Source organism: Salmo salar, chromosome 13 (assembly GCF_965601325.2).
Source record: "Salmo salar chromosome 13, fSalSal1, whole genome shotgun sequence".
NCBI classification, from domain to species: Eukaryota; Metazoa; Chordata; class Actinopteri; order Salmoniformes; family Salmonidae; genus Salmo; species Salmo salar.
Genome location: NC_138303.1, coordinates 98,463,702 through 98,476,592, shown reverse-complemented (window position 1 = coordinate 98,476,592; position 12,891 = coordinate 98,463,702). Strand labels below are relative to the sequence as shown.

General features: G+C 43.7%; 1 protein-coding gene across 1 annotated transcript in view; it reads left to right on the top strand.

Moving 5' to 3' along the window:
• LOC106568303 (kinesin-like protein KIF2A) overlaps positions 1-6,719 on the top strand; it is a 33,681-nt gene extending 26,962 nt beyond the window's left edge. Inside the window, exons 11-20 of the mRNA XM_014138516.3 lie at positions 158-221; positions 336-427; positions 635-777; positions 925-1,240; positions 1,343-1,410; positions 1,767-1,898; positions 4,066-4,219; positions 4,582-4,683; positions 4,781-4,916; positions 5,058-6,719. Of these exons, the coding sequence (XP_013993991.2) occupies positions 158-221; positions 336-427; positions 635-777; positions 925-1,240; positions 1,343-1,410; positions 1,767-1,898; positions 4,066-4,219; positions 4,582-4,683; positions 4,781-4,916; positions 5,058-5,143 (1,293 nt within the window). The 3' untranslated portion in view covers positions 5,144-6,719. The remainder of the gene's footprint in view (positions 1-157; positions 222-335; positions 428-634; positions 778-924; positions 1,241-1,342; positions 1,411-1,766; positions 1,899-4,065; positions 4,220-4,581; positions 4,684-4,780; positions 4,917-5,057) is intronic.
• The last annotated feature ends 6,172 nt before the right edge of the window (positions 6,720-12,891 follow it).

Sequence of the window (12,891 nt, the reverse complement as noted above, 5' to 3'; positions counted from 1 at the left end):
TTACCCACGGCAGTAAAAGGTTTTAAACATATATCAATTTTGTCTGGCCTAACTTGATAAAGCATATACTGTATGTTTGTTATCACACACTTTCTAGTCTTTCTTTTTTGGCACATTGCCTTTGTTTGAGAGGAGAAACAACCCCTTTCCCTTTCAGACAATGGGAGGGGATTTTTCGGGGAAGAACCAGGACTGTTCTAAAGGGATCTACGCGCTGGCTGGTATGAACACTACACCATATCTCTCTCTCCGGATAAAGTTGCTTTTCTTGAGTTAAAATGTGTTCCTTCTGTGTAAAGTTGTCTCTTCAGTGAAACCCTTTTCTTTCTGTGCAGCGAGAGACGTGTTTCTCATGCTGAAGAAGCCAAACTACAAGAAGTTAGACCTCAATGTCTTCGCCACCTTCTTTGAGATCTACAGCGGGAAGGCAAGTGAAGTGACCAATATATCTTCAAACCCCCTGGAGGATGTGTTGACCGTGTTTATATGACCGTGTATGGTTATCTTGTGGTTGTACTTCTTTAAGTGTTTGACCTGTTTGTATGAACGTAAAGCCAAGCTGCGTGTGCTGGAGGATGGTTGTGGTTGTGTTAACCTGGCCGCGTTGTGTTGTCGTTGTCTTGTGGTTGTCTAGGTGTTTGACCTGCTGAACCGGAAAGCCAAGCTGAGGGTTCTGGAGGATGGGAAGCAGCAGGTGCAGGTGGTGGGGCTGCAGGAGAGAGACGTGAAATGTACTGAAGACGTCCTGAAACTCATCGAGGTCGGAAACAGCTGCAGGTGAAACCTCGGAGGGAGAGAGGGATTATTTCATAGATTGCCATTTTATGTTCTAAAATATATTTTTTAAATGGTCTAATTTCTCCTAGTTTTGTCTCTTTTCCTGCTGTTTACTCTCTATCTCTCTCTCCAACATCTCTCTCCCAGGACGTCAGGTCAGACCTCGGCCAATGCCCACTCGTCCCGTAGCCACGCCGTGTTCCAGATCATTCTGCGGCGGCGAGGGAAGATGCACGGAAAGTTCTCGCTGATTGACTTGGCGGGGAACGAGAGGGGTGCCGACACATCCAGCGCTGACCGCCAGACACGCCTGGAGGGAGCCGAGATCAACAAGAGTCTGCTGGCGCTCAAGGAGTGTATCAGGGCTCTGGGTCGGAACAAGCCCCACACCCCGTTCAGAGCCAGCAAGCTGACCCAGGTCCTCAGAGACTCCTTCATCGGGGAGAACTCCAGGACATGCATGGTGACATAATATACATCTCCTTTAACACATACTGGCCTGGTTTGCTGTTTATCCACAAAGCACCTACGATAATGATTTTCTAATGATGTACCAACCCCACAGATTGCCACTATATCTCCTGGAATGGCTTCCTGTGAAAACACTCTAAACACTCTGAGATATGCCAACAGGTGAGACATTCACCTGCCTAACCTCAGCCTAACAGACTGTCTACATCTCACCTACTACTAATTACTAAGACTGTTAGTCGATGGGGAGAAGTTGAATTAATTGTCATTGCAGAATATTCTTCCTCTCACTCCCCCTTCTTGATACGAGCCAAAACATCCTGACCGGATCCTCTACCGTGTGTGTGTGTGTGTGTGTGTGTGTGTGTGTGTGTGTGTGTGTGTGTGTGTGTGTGTGTGTGTGTGTGTGTGTGTGTGTGTGTGTGTGTGTGTGTGTGTGTGTGTGTGTGTGTGTGTGTGTGTGTGTGTGTGTGTGTGTGTGTGTGTGTCTGTGTGTGTCTCTCCCCCTCTCCAAACAGAGTGAAGGAGTTTGGGATCAGCCCGTCAGACATCCCCTTCTCCCAGCAGCAGGGTGGTGGAGGGGGGGGTCGTGCTGAACTCTCCCCCACTAACACCTACGAGTACGATGACTTTCCCACCTCTCCCACCAGGTCTCTCCTCTCTACGACTTCTACTAGCTACCATCCTGTACCTGTCGTCTGTTCTGCCTCTCATTTCACTCCAGGGAGAGGTTACCCCTAAACACAGACCTAGGATCAAATTAACTGTAACCGTATAATAACTATAAGGCCAATCAGGCGATTAAAAATGATATCAATCTGATCCTGGACCTGGGGTAACTTTTACCTACTCCTTTTGTTTCCTTTTTAACCCCTTTCCTTTCTATTAACCATCATCTTAAGGGTTGCTAATGTCTGGTGTCCATATTAGTAAGGGACGGCCTTACATTTTACAGCTTGTTTTATATCATTTATTTAACCAGCATTGGTCCTTCAGTTTCAGTTTGTCAGCGCTGAGTTGTGGCATGATTACATCTTTAATCCTTTCATTCATTTATTGCATTTCATCTATGTTTCTTTCTATGACTCTTTCTTTCATTAATTTCAGAAGCAGTGTTTTGTTTTTCGTGTTATTCATTCCCAGCTTGTCCTTCACTCTTGTGCCTGAGAATGTGTTTTAAAAAATATATATTTCACCTTTATTTAACCAGGTAGGCCAGTTGAGCTACAAGTTGTCATTTACAACTGCGACCTGGCCAAGATAAAGTAAAGCAGTTTGACACAAACAACAACACAGAGTTACACATGGAATAAACAAACATACAGTCAATAACACAATAGAAAAGTCTATATACAGTGTGTGCAAATGAAGTAAGATTAGGGAGGAATGGCAATAAATAATTAGAATTTAGCAAGTAAACACTGGAGTGATAGATGTGCAAGTAGAGATACTGGGGTGCAAACGAGTAAAAAATAAACAACAATATGGGAATGAGGTAGTTGGATGGGCTATTTACAGATGGGCTATGTGCAGGTGCAATGATCTGTAAGCTGCTCTGACAGCTGATGCTTAAAGTTAGTGAAGGAGATATAAGACTCCAACTTCAGTGATTTTTGCAATTCGTTCCAGTCATTGGCAGCAGAGAACTGGAAGGAAAGGCAGCCAAACAAGGAGTTGGCTTTGGGGATGACCAGTGAGATATACCTGCTGGAGCGCGTGCTCCAGCAGGTATATGGGTGGGTGTTGCTATGGTGATCAGTGAGCTGAGATAAGGCGGGGCTTTACCTAGCAAAGACTTATAGATGACCTGGAGCCAGTGGGTTTGATGACGAATATGAAGCGAGGGCCAGTCAGCGAGAGCATACAGGTTGGAGTGGTGGGTAATATATGGGGCTTTGGTGACAAAAACGGATGGCACTGTGATACTGTGATAGACTACATCCAATTTGCTGAGTAGAGTGTTGGAGGCTATTTTGTAAATGACATCGCCGAAGTCAAGGATTGGTAGGATAGTCAGTTTTACGACTTGTTGCGAAATAGGAAGCCGATTCTAGATTTAATTTTGGATTGGAGATGCTTAATGTGAGTCTGGAAGGAGAGTTTACAGTCTAACCAGACACCTAGGTATTTGTAGTTGTCCACATATTCTAAGTCAGAACCGTCCAGAGTAGTGATGCTGGACGGGCGGGCAGGTACGGGCAGCAATCGGTTGAAGAGCATGCATTTAGTTTTACTTGCATTTAAGAGCAGTTGGAGGCCACGGAAGGAGAGTTGTACGGCATTGCAGCTCGTCTGGAGGTTAGTTAACACAGTGTCCAAAGAAGGGCCAGAAGTATACACAATGGTGTCGTCTGCGTAGAGGTGGATCAGAGACTCACCAGCAGCAAGAGTGACGTCATTGATTTATACAGAGACAAGAGTCGGCCCGAGAATTGAACCCTGTGGCACCCCCATAGAGACTGCCAGAGGTCCGGACAACAGGCCCTCCGATTTGACACACTGAACTCTATCTGAGAAGTAGTTGGTGAACCAGGCGAGGCAGTCATTTGAAAAACCAAGGCTGTTGAGTCTGCTAATAAGATGTCCATTCGTTGCCATTGGTTCATTGACTGTTTTAACCAATCAGATCAGTCAGATCACGTGGTCAGGGAAAGCTGAATCCTACTAATGTGAGTGTGGTGTGTGCTCGAATCCCCTAGCCTACTAGGGGAAAAATCTGTCAATGTGCCCTAGAGCATGGCACTTAATCCTAATTGCTCCTGTAAGTTACTCTGGATAAGAGCGTCTGCTAAATGACAAAAATGTGTGTGTCGACAGGGTGAAGGAGCTAACGGTGGACCCAGGGGTGATGATGGAGGGACGGGGGGGAGGAGGGGGTCACAGCGTCACCCAGCTGGAGGTCCTGGAGGCTCAGTGGGGGGTCGGCAGCTCACCACAGAGGGATGACCTCAAACTGCTCTGTGAACAGAACGTAAGAACATACACACACTCCTTCCGTACAGTCACCTCTCTATGTACTGACTAGTACTCTCATCTGCCTCTCAACTCATGAAAGAATATCAGTTTATTTTACTGTCAGATAAAATGTGTGTGGTTCTTCAATATAGGAATGATTTCATAATTCAGCATAACACCTCCCTCCCTCCCCTCTCACTCTCCTCTCTCCCCTCCCTCTATATCCTTTCTGTCTTCCCTCCCCCCTCTCTTTCCCCCTCTCTCTCACCCATCCCCCCACTCTCTCTCCTTCCCCTCCCTCTCATCCCTTTTTCTCTCTCTCGCTCTCTCCCTCTCTCTCTCTCTCCTCCTCTATCTATCTCCCCTCTCTCTCCCCAGGAAGAGGAGGTGTCTCCTCAGCTCTTTACCTTCCATGAGGCTGTGTCTCAGCTGGTGGAGATGGAGGAACAGGTCCTGGAGGACCACCGAGCTGTGTTCCAGGTACACATACAAACACACACAAGTACATACACACATACACAATCACACACATATTATTCAGAGTGTGTCTTCTATTCTCTGTGTGTGTCCGGTGCAGGAGTCTATCCGTTGGCTGGAGGATGAGAAGGTGTTGTTGGAGATGACAGAAGAGGTGGATTATGATGTGGACTCTTACGCCACGCAGCTAGAACAGATCCTGGATCAGAAGATAGACATCCTCACTGAGCTCAGAGGTAATGGGGTATATTATAACTGATTCTAGTTCAGAATAAGTCACATTATTTGCAAGTAATTAGCAAGTATATTATTCTGATTTTTATCTAAGCACCCCTTCTCTCCTCCCCTCTCTCCTCCTTTCTCTCCTTTTCTCTCAGACAAAGTGAAGGGTTTCCGTTCTACACTCCAGGAAGAGGAGCAGGCGAGCAAACAGATCAACCCCAAGAGGCCTCGTGCTCTTTAGACATGTCACACACACCTACACACGTACACACACACGCATACACACAAACACACACTAATCTCAACACTTAACTGGAACCCTCTGGCATACAGGATACTTAAGACTGTCATAAGCATGACATAACTGATGTCATAAGTTAATGGTCCTTAATCGATGGTCGTATATTTCTAAATGTGGGTGGTGGCCTAAAGCATTGTTTGATTTGTCCAGAGGGGCAGAGTGAAAAGCTTTAAGATAATTGGGGTCACAGCACAAAACATCTGGAAAACACTGTTGAAAAGAAACTGATTTACACCCTTGTTTAGACCTGAACAAAGTGCTATGATGTAAGTTATGATTTAAGGATTATGAGGTGTTGCACCATTTTCTATGTACAGGCTCCTCCCATTGCTGCTTGTTAATATCATCCATCCATCCATCTGTAAAAGCGAGGGCAGATTCCCTCTCCTTTCCATCCCCCTGTAGACTGTATGTACATGGGTAATGTATCTGTCTGGTATAACGATTATCCACCGCTTCTCATTTAAACAAGAAAAGACGGAAGGATTTCTTTTAAGCACCTTTTTATAAGATTAAAATGTGAGATATGATCGTTTTTTTTTATTTGAAGAATTAAAACCACTTATTTAGTAACTATGAAGTACTTCATTAGATCTTGCTCCTGGAGAGTTGTAGTATGTGCAGGCTTTCTTTCCAGTCCAGCACTAACACACCTGATTCAACAAATCAACTAAACACCAAGACCGTGATCAGCTGAATGAGATGTGCTAGTGTAAGCCTGCACACTGCATTCATCTCTCCAGGACCAAGAGCAACGAACACTGATTTAGTATGAAATACCTTTCTGACCACCTCTTCTGATCATGTAGCCTATATGGGTTGAGGAAGTGATCAGGTCTGGGAGCCAACCAGATGCATGCATGCACAAACCAGCTCTGATTGTACTATAAACCTCCATTGATCTGACTGTACCCTCCTGTGTCTACTGTACATAAATCCATTACTCTTTAGGACCATGTTCTCCTCCAGTGTTTCCTCCTACCATTTCTTAGGCAAGGTGGCCCGCCTGGTCAGCACTGTTGCCCCCCACATCTAAAAAGGCTGATTTGAAATGTTCAGTGTCTTCAACCTTCTGATGTTGCTTTTGGGGGGCGTTGCGCCTCGCCAAAGAATAAATCTTTCGGAAACACTGTCTTACAAATGCTTCTAATGACTAGCTTGTAGAAGACTGCTATATGTGTTTCTTGCCAGGATAAATATTTATATGTACCAACCTGCCTCTTAACAAGCCCAGTCTCAGTTGTATCTGTCCGTTCTGTTTACAAGGCAATCAATATGCTATTAACTGAAGAAATCCCCTGGTACTATGAATCTTGTAAAAAGTCTCTGTTTTCTCCCACCATCCCATTTGAAAGTTGTTTATAAAAGGGAAGATAGATGTATAGTGAGGACTGAGTTTGGTTTTAGCTGCTGCGGTGTAACTGGGACTTGACTACAGTACCTTATGATAATGTATGTGTGCATCAGATGTAACGCTGCCTGGCGTAAAGAATAAAGAACCACATGACTGACTGGACATACTGCACCTTCTGCTGTGCTTGTTCTGACAATAATTATTCAGACATTGACATCCGTAGAGACCACGATCTCCAATCACACCAATTTTATTTTGTTTTACATCCCAAGTGGAACAATAATTCTAATGACACATTTGTTTACGGAAGTACCCCACCCCACCCACCTCAACAGTGCGATAAATTACACTTAAGACAATTTTTTCTTCAATGTAAAATAAACAGAACATTTACCAAAACATTAAAAATTGTGTTTGCATCTTGTATTTTCATGCATAATTGTAGTTGTGGTTTAAAAGGCGTAAGTGTTGCATTAACTGTTGCTGGGGACGTTCTTGATCCAGATGTGTTGTTCCTGCATTCTCCATCGTCTGTTGTACCAGGCAACTTGTTTGTCCTTCATTTCCCTATTCTTCCCCTCAAAGGACTTGAGATCTGGCCACTCGGATTTGAGTTGAGATGGACTACTTGTCACATGCACAAAGTTGTACTCTTTTGCAAAAACAACAAATTCAGAGGCTGAGAACTGGGGCCCATTTTCTGTCATTAGGGTCTCAGGGACCCCATGTAATGTCATCCTCTGTAGGCTCCCCTGGGGGCTGAGCTCTTGAGAGAGCGTCAGCTGTCACCAGATTCTTGCCTGGGACATACATGATCCGATAGGAGTCTGAATCTTAGTATGCGAGAAGGTAGGTCATCCAGCGCTCTTGTGCCCAGGAGTGAAATCAAAGGCTTGTGGTCTGTTCTGATCACAAAGTCCAACCCTAGCATGTAAGTCTGGAAATGCTCACAGGCCCATGTAGCAGCAAGCGCCTCCTAAATCTCAGCGTATCTATGCTCTGTCTCTGTCATAATGTGTGATATGAAGGCCATGGGCCTCCATTCACCTGACTGTTGCATTTGGGAAAAGACTCCGCCCAGTCCATGTGAGGATGCATCTGCAGACGCTTGTCAGGACAGTGAGAGAACTTCTGTTTTCAAGCTTCTCAAACGCTGTGTGCTGTCACATATCCAGTCATTTTCAGCTTTCAGGAGGTCCCTGGTGGGTTTTGTCAGCTCTGCAATGTTTGGAGAGAACTTGCCGACGTAGTTCACCATGAAGTGTTGAATATCTGCAATGTCTTTGGGCACTGGCATCTCAGTGATGGCTTTGATTTTGCCTTTATAAAGGTGTCATGAAGGTGGCGTGTGGGTCTTTGTGTAGGGAGATCTGCCAGAACCCTGCTGGCGTCTAGCTTGGAGAAAACTGTTGCTCCTGACAGTTTGGCCATCATCTCATCCACTGCGGGTAGGATGTGTTTTCTACACACATTTTCATTCAGATTTGTCATATCTACACTTTTTTCAACAGGGGTAGCGGGACATGGCGTGGCACCGACAAGGCAAAGGGTGTGGCTGACTCTTTCAACTTTGTCTTGTACTCCCCCTGCAGTTTCCCTACTCCTGTGAACACTCTGTTGATACAGTTCTCTGTTGTTAGGTGTATGGCATTCACTGGTTTGAGTAGCTGCAGGTCTTGTATAGTAGGCAAATCTAGAAGTGGGATAACTAGGCCTGGTATGACAAACACTGGGTGTTTCACTGTTTTGCCCATGTGCTCTAAAGTGCCATTGAATTGTCCACACTCCTGTATCGGTAAGTTTCTTGGTCCACACAGGTTCTTTGTCGCTCTGCTGAGGGCTCCATCTCTCTGTTTGGAGAAGAGACTGGCTGGGATGGCTGTCACCGCTGCTCCAGTCTAGCTTGAATGTCATCTGTTGACCTTTCACGTTCACATTCTGTCACCAAACATCAACTGAATCCATAGAGTCTATTTGTCCAAAAATAATATCTTCAATTCTCTCGGTGACATCATGGATTTCATCTAATCCATGACTTACACACAGCTCAGCTGCGAAATGTTCTTTCTTGTGGCGTTTTCTACACTCTTCCTGTCGTGCAGGGCAACTGTACAGTGAGTGTGGCTTACCACATCTTCCACATCCTGTGGTTTGATTGACAGTTCCGTTCCATATCTGTACAATCTTCCCTGGATGCTGTTTGCCCATTCTTTGGAATCTCATTGCATCCATGTTTGCCCCTTTCATGTCTGAGCTACCAGTGCTACGTAGTGTTGTCTGCTGTTCCTTGATTTCCTCCTTATTTTGTAATGGCTTTTGTGAGAGTCAACGCTAAGTCTCGTTGTAGTCTCTCTGACAGCCCATGATCCATAATGCCTACTACCAGTCCGTCTCTGACCGGGTCATTCTCACCAAACTGACATTTTGGGTGCACTACGTCATCACGTCAGTTTGATGGAAACACAACTGATAGGAAAATGCACATATTTTCTTTGTGGATTTTAGAATATTCACTAGAAAATCTGTAGCCAGTTGGATGAGACCTACCTATAGATTACATTGTGTTTGCACATAAAATGCTTCTCTAAGCATCCTTGACTTTCATGTAGCTCTTTTTGTCTTCACTAGTTAAGGCTAACATGGAGAGAACATAAGCTTTATCCCCCATTGTGTACACTACTGAGTTGACTTGGTATTCTTCAGATCTTTCATTTAAGCTTGCTGCAATACGAAATCTTTCAAACCTCTGGATCCAATTGGGCCAGATACCAAAGTCTGTGAAGTTAACGTTTTCTGGTGGGCTGATTGAAAACAGTGAGTCTGCCATCTTTACCTTTTTCCAGGCTAACTTGTTCAGTTGCTAGCCTATCTGTTGTTGTTAGCTGCTCCTCTCTGCCTCTGCGTGGCTCGCTCAGTCACTCTGAGTGAAAGGGAATGTAAATGTATTTTGTTTCCTTTATCTTCTCAAACCTGAAATTAATGTGTAATGAGTTTTACTTAGTTTGCTTTCTTTCATTGACTATGAACATGAAAGAAAAACGTTTTAATTGTTTTTTAAATAGCCAACGCAAGATTCCCTGGGGGGTAATAAGGAATATTGGCTTTGTGACCTTCAACCCCAAAGGTGTCTAAACAATATATTTTATAACTTCAGTAGCTGTTTGTCTACAGACACTTAATGACGTAACAGTTTTGCTCATCTTCAAAAAAAAGTCTGACTCTTCGGAGTTCTTGGGTTTTTCTGATTTTCAAAAATGTGCCTCAAACTCCCTTTGAACATGGAGATAAGAAGTATGTTTTAAAAAAAAATATTGCTCAGAACCTTTCAATGCTGTGCCATAAAATACTTTCTTAATCACTCAGATTGCTTTACGAAGATTCACTTTCATCATCTATGAGCTTGTATGGTATCTGACAAGAAGCTGGGAGATATCAGGATTGTGTTGAAAGCACTTGCCTGCATTCAACAGTACAGCTTCCATATCTTTTGGCATCTCCTTTGCAATGTCATTGCGAGAACTGCAACTCCTGTCCTTTGGCTGACTGCTGCCTTCTCAACAATAAGTTGTAAATGTCATGCCTGAGTTTTTCTTTCCCCTTTATGCAGGTTCCAATCAGCATGTCCGTAGTCAGAACTAGATTGATTATGCCAGCTTTTGACACTTTGTGTTTGATCTCAAGTACATTCAAACTATGCTTGGGTGGATAAACCTCAAAGCTTCAAAGTTTCTAGAACCATTATCAGCACAACGGATCAACAGTCTGGAGAGTACTCTAAATGTATCAAATACTGGCTTGCGTTGAAGGTCAAGAAACTTTTCACAAAGAGAGACTGAAAGTGTTTCACTCTTTCAGTACACATTAAAGAGGACCAAAACAGCAAAATGTTGAGCACTTTTCTGCTCAATGTTTAAGCTCTTTAGGGTTTTTCTGACAATAGCCTCAACATATTCTTCTGAAAAGTTCTCCATTAGGATCCTGAAACCATAGAATGTATTCCATGCATTCTTGTAGGTGGTCTTGATTTTTTTCTAGTTTTTCTTTGCAATAAGTCCTCTCCCTTGCTGCAAGTTTACTATAAATTACAACAGTTTCTACTGTTTCCGTAACATCTGTTGTCTTGGTCTGTATTTGAGATTAATTTCTCATGCAATTGAGAATAATTACTTTTGAGTGCTTTATGTTGTTTCAAAAGTCAACAGCTCGACTACTTGTTGGGCAACTTCAGTGGGGACTGCAGTTGTGTCTTTCAGAACAGCACAACGGAATTTGTCTCTCAGTTCCCACAGCATATGTTTGGCTAATGTGGTTCCCCCACACCCTGGCTCATGCAATAGGTTGAGGAACACACAAGGCCTTTTCAAAGAAAGCAGATCTGGGATAATGATGTCCTTGATATAATTGAACTTGTCCCATTTAATAAATGGCATCTTTCCAGGCTGCTCAGAAAAATGGAAGTTCCACCTGTCATGACGTGGCCCTTTCTGGGTGTAGATCGTGGCTTCCCCCTCTCTCTCACTCTCTCCTACACCCAGGTTATGTTATCTCAGGCCATAAATTCCTGGCGGAGACTCTCTCCCCCTGGTCATGCAGAGAGAGAGACCACAGAGAGAACAAAGGATTTCACTTGGCCAAACTCCTAAATCCCCAAAATGGGAGTTTAAAACAATATGTTTACCTTTGAGAGTGTGGGAATGGTCCGTGGACACTTAAGGGATGGGTATGACAAGTGTGTTTCATTTGGTGACCTCACGGAGGACAGGAAACACACATACAGTGCCTTGCGAAAGTATTCGGCCCCCTTGAACTTTTCGACCTTTTGCCACATTTCAGGCTTCAAACATAAACATATAAAACTGTAATTTTTTGTGAAGAATCAACAACAAGTGGGACACAATTATGAAGTGGAACGAAATTTTTTGGATATTTCAAACTTTTTTAACAAATTAAAAACTGAAAAATTGGCCGTGCATAATTATTCAGCCCCTTTACTTTCAGTGCAGCAAACTCTCTCCAGAAGTTCAGTGAGGATCTCTGAATGATCCAATGTTGACCTAAATGACTAATGATGATAAATAGAATCCACCTGTGTGTAATCAAGTCTCAGTATAAATGCACCTGCTCTGTGATAGTCTCAGAGGTCCGTTTAAAGCGCAGAGAGCATCATGAAGAACAAGGAACACACCAGGCAGGTCCGAGATACTGTTGTGGAGAAGTTTAAAGCCGGATTTGGATACAAAAAGATTTCCCAAGCTTAAACATCCCAAGGAGCACTGTGCAAGCGATAATATTGAAATGGAAGGAGTATCAGACCACTGCAAATCTACGAAGACCCGGCCGTCCCTCTAAACTTTCAGCTCATACAAGGAGAAGACTGATCAGAGATGCAGCCAAGAGGCCCATGATCACTCTGGATGAACTGCAGAGATATACAGCTGAGGTGGGAGACTCTCTCCATAGGACAACAATCAGTCGTATACTGCACAAATCTGGCCTTTATGGAAGAGTGGCAAGAAGAAAGCCATTTCTTAAAGATATCCATAAAAAGTGTTGTTTAAAGTTTGCCACTAGCCACCTGGGAGACACACTAAACATGTGGAAGAAGGTGCTCTGGTCAGATGAAACCAAAATCGAACTTTTTGGCAACAATGCAAAACGTTATGTTTGGCGTAAAAGCAACACAGCTCATCACCCTGAACACACCATCACCACTGTCAAATATGGTGGTGGCAGCATCATGGTTTGGGCCTGCTTTTCTTCAGCAGGGGCAGGGAAGATGGTTAAAATTGATGGGAAGATGGATGGAGCCAAATACAGGACCATTCTGGAAGAAAACCTGATGGAGTCTGCAAAAGACCTGAGACTGGGACGGAGATTTGTCTTCCAACAAGACAATGATCCAAAACATAAAGCAAAATCTACAATGGAATGGTTCACAAATAAACATATCCAGGTGTTAGAATGGCCAAGTCAAAGTCCAGACCTGAATCCAATCGAGAATCTGTGGAAAGAACTGAAAACTGCTGTTCACAAACGCTCTCCATCCAACCTCACTGAGCTTGAGCTGTTTTGCAAGGAGGAATGGGCAAAGATTTCAGTCTCTCGATGTGCAAAACTGATAGAGACATACCCCAAGCGACTTACAGCTGTAATCGCAGCAAAAGGTGGCGCTACAAAGTATTAACTTAAGGGGGCTGAATAATTTAGCACGCCCAATTTTTCAGTTTTTTATTTGTTAAAAAAGTTTGAAATATCCAATAAATTTCGTTCCACTTCATGATTGTGTCCCACTTGTTGTTGATTCTTCACAAAAAATTACAGTTTTATATCTTTA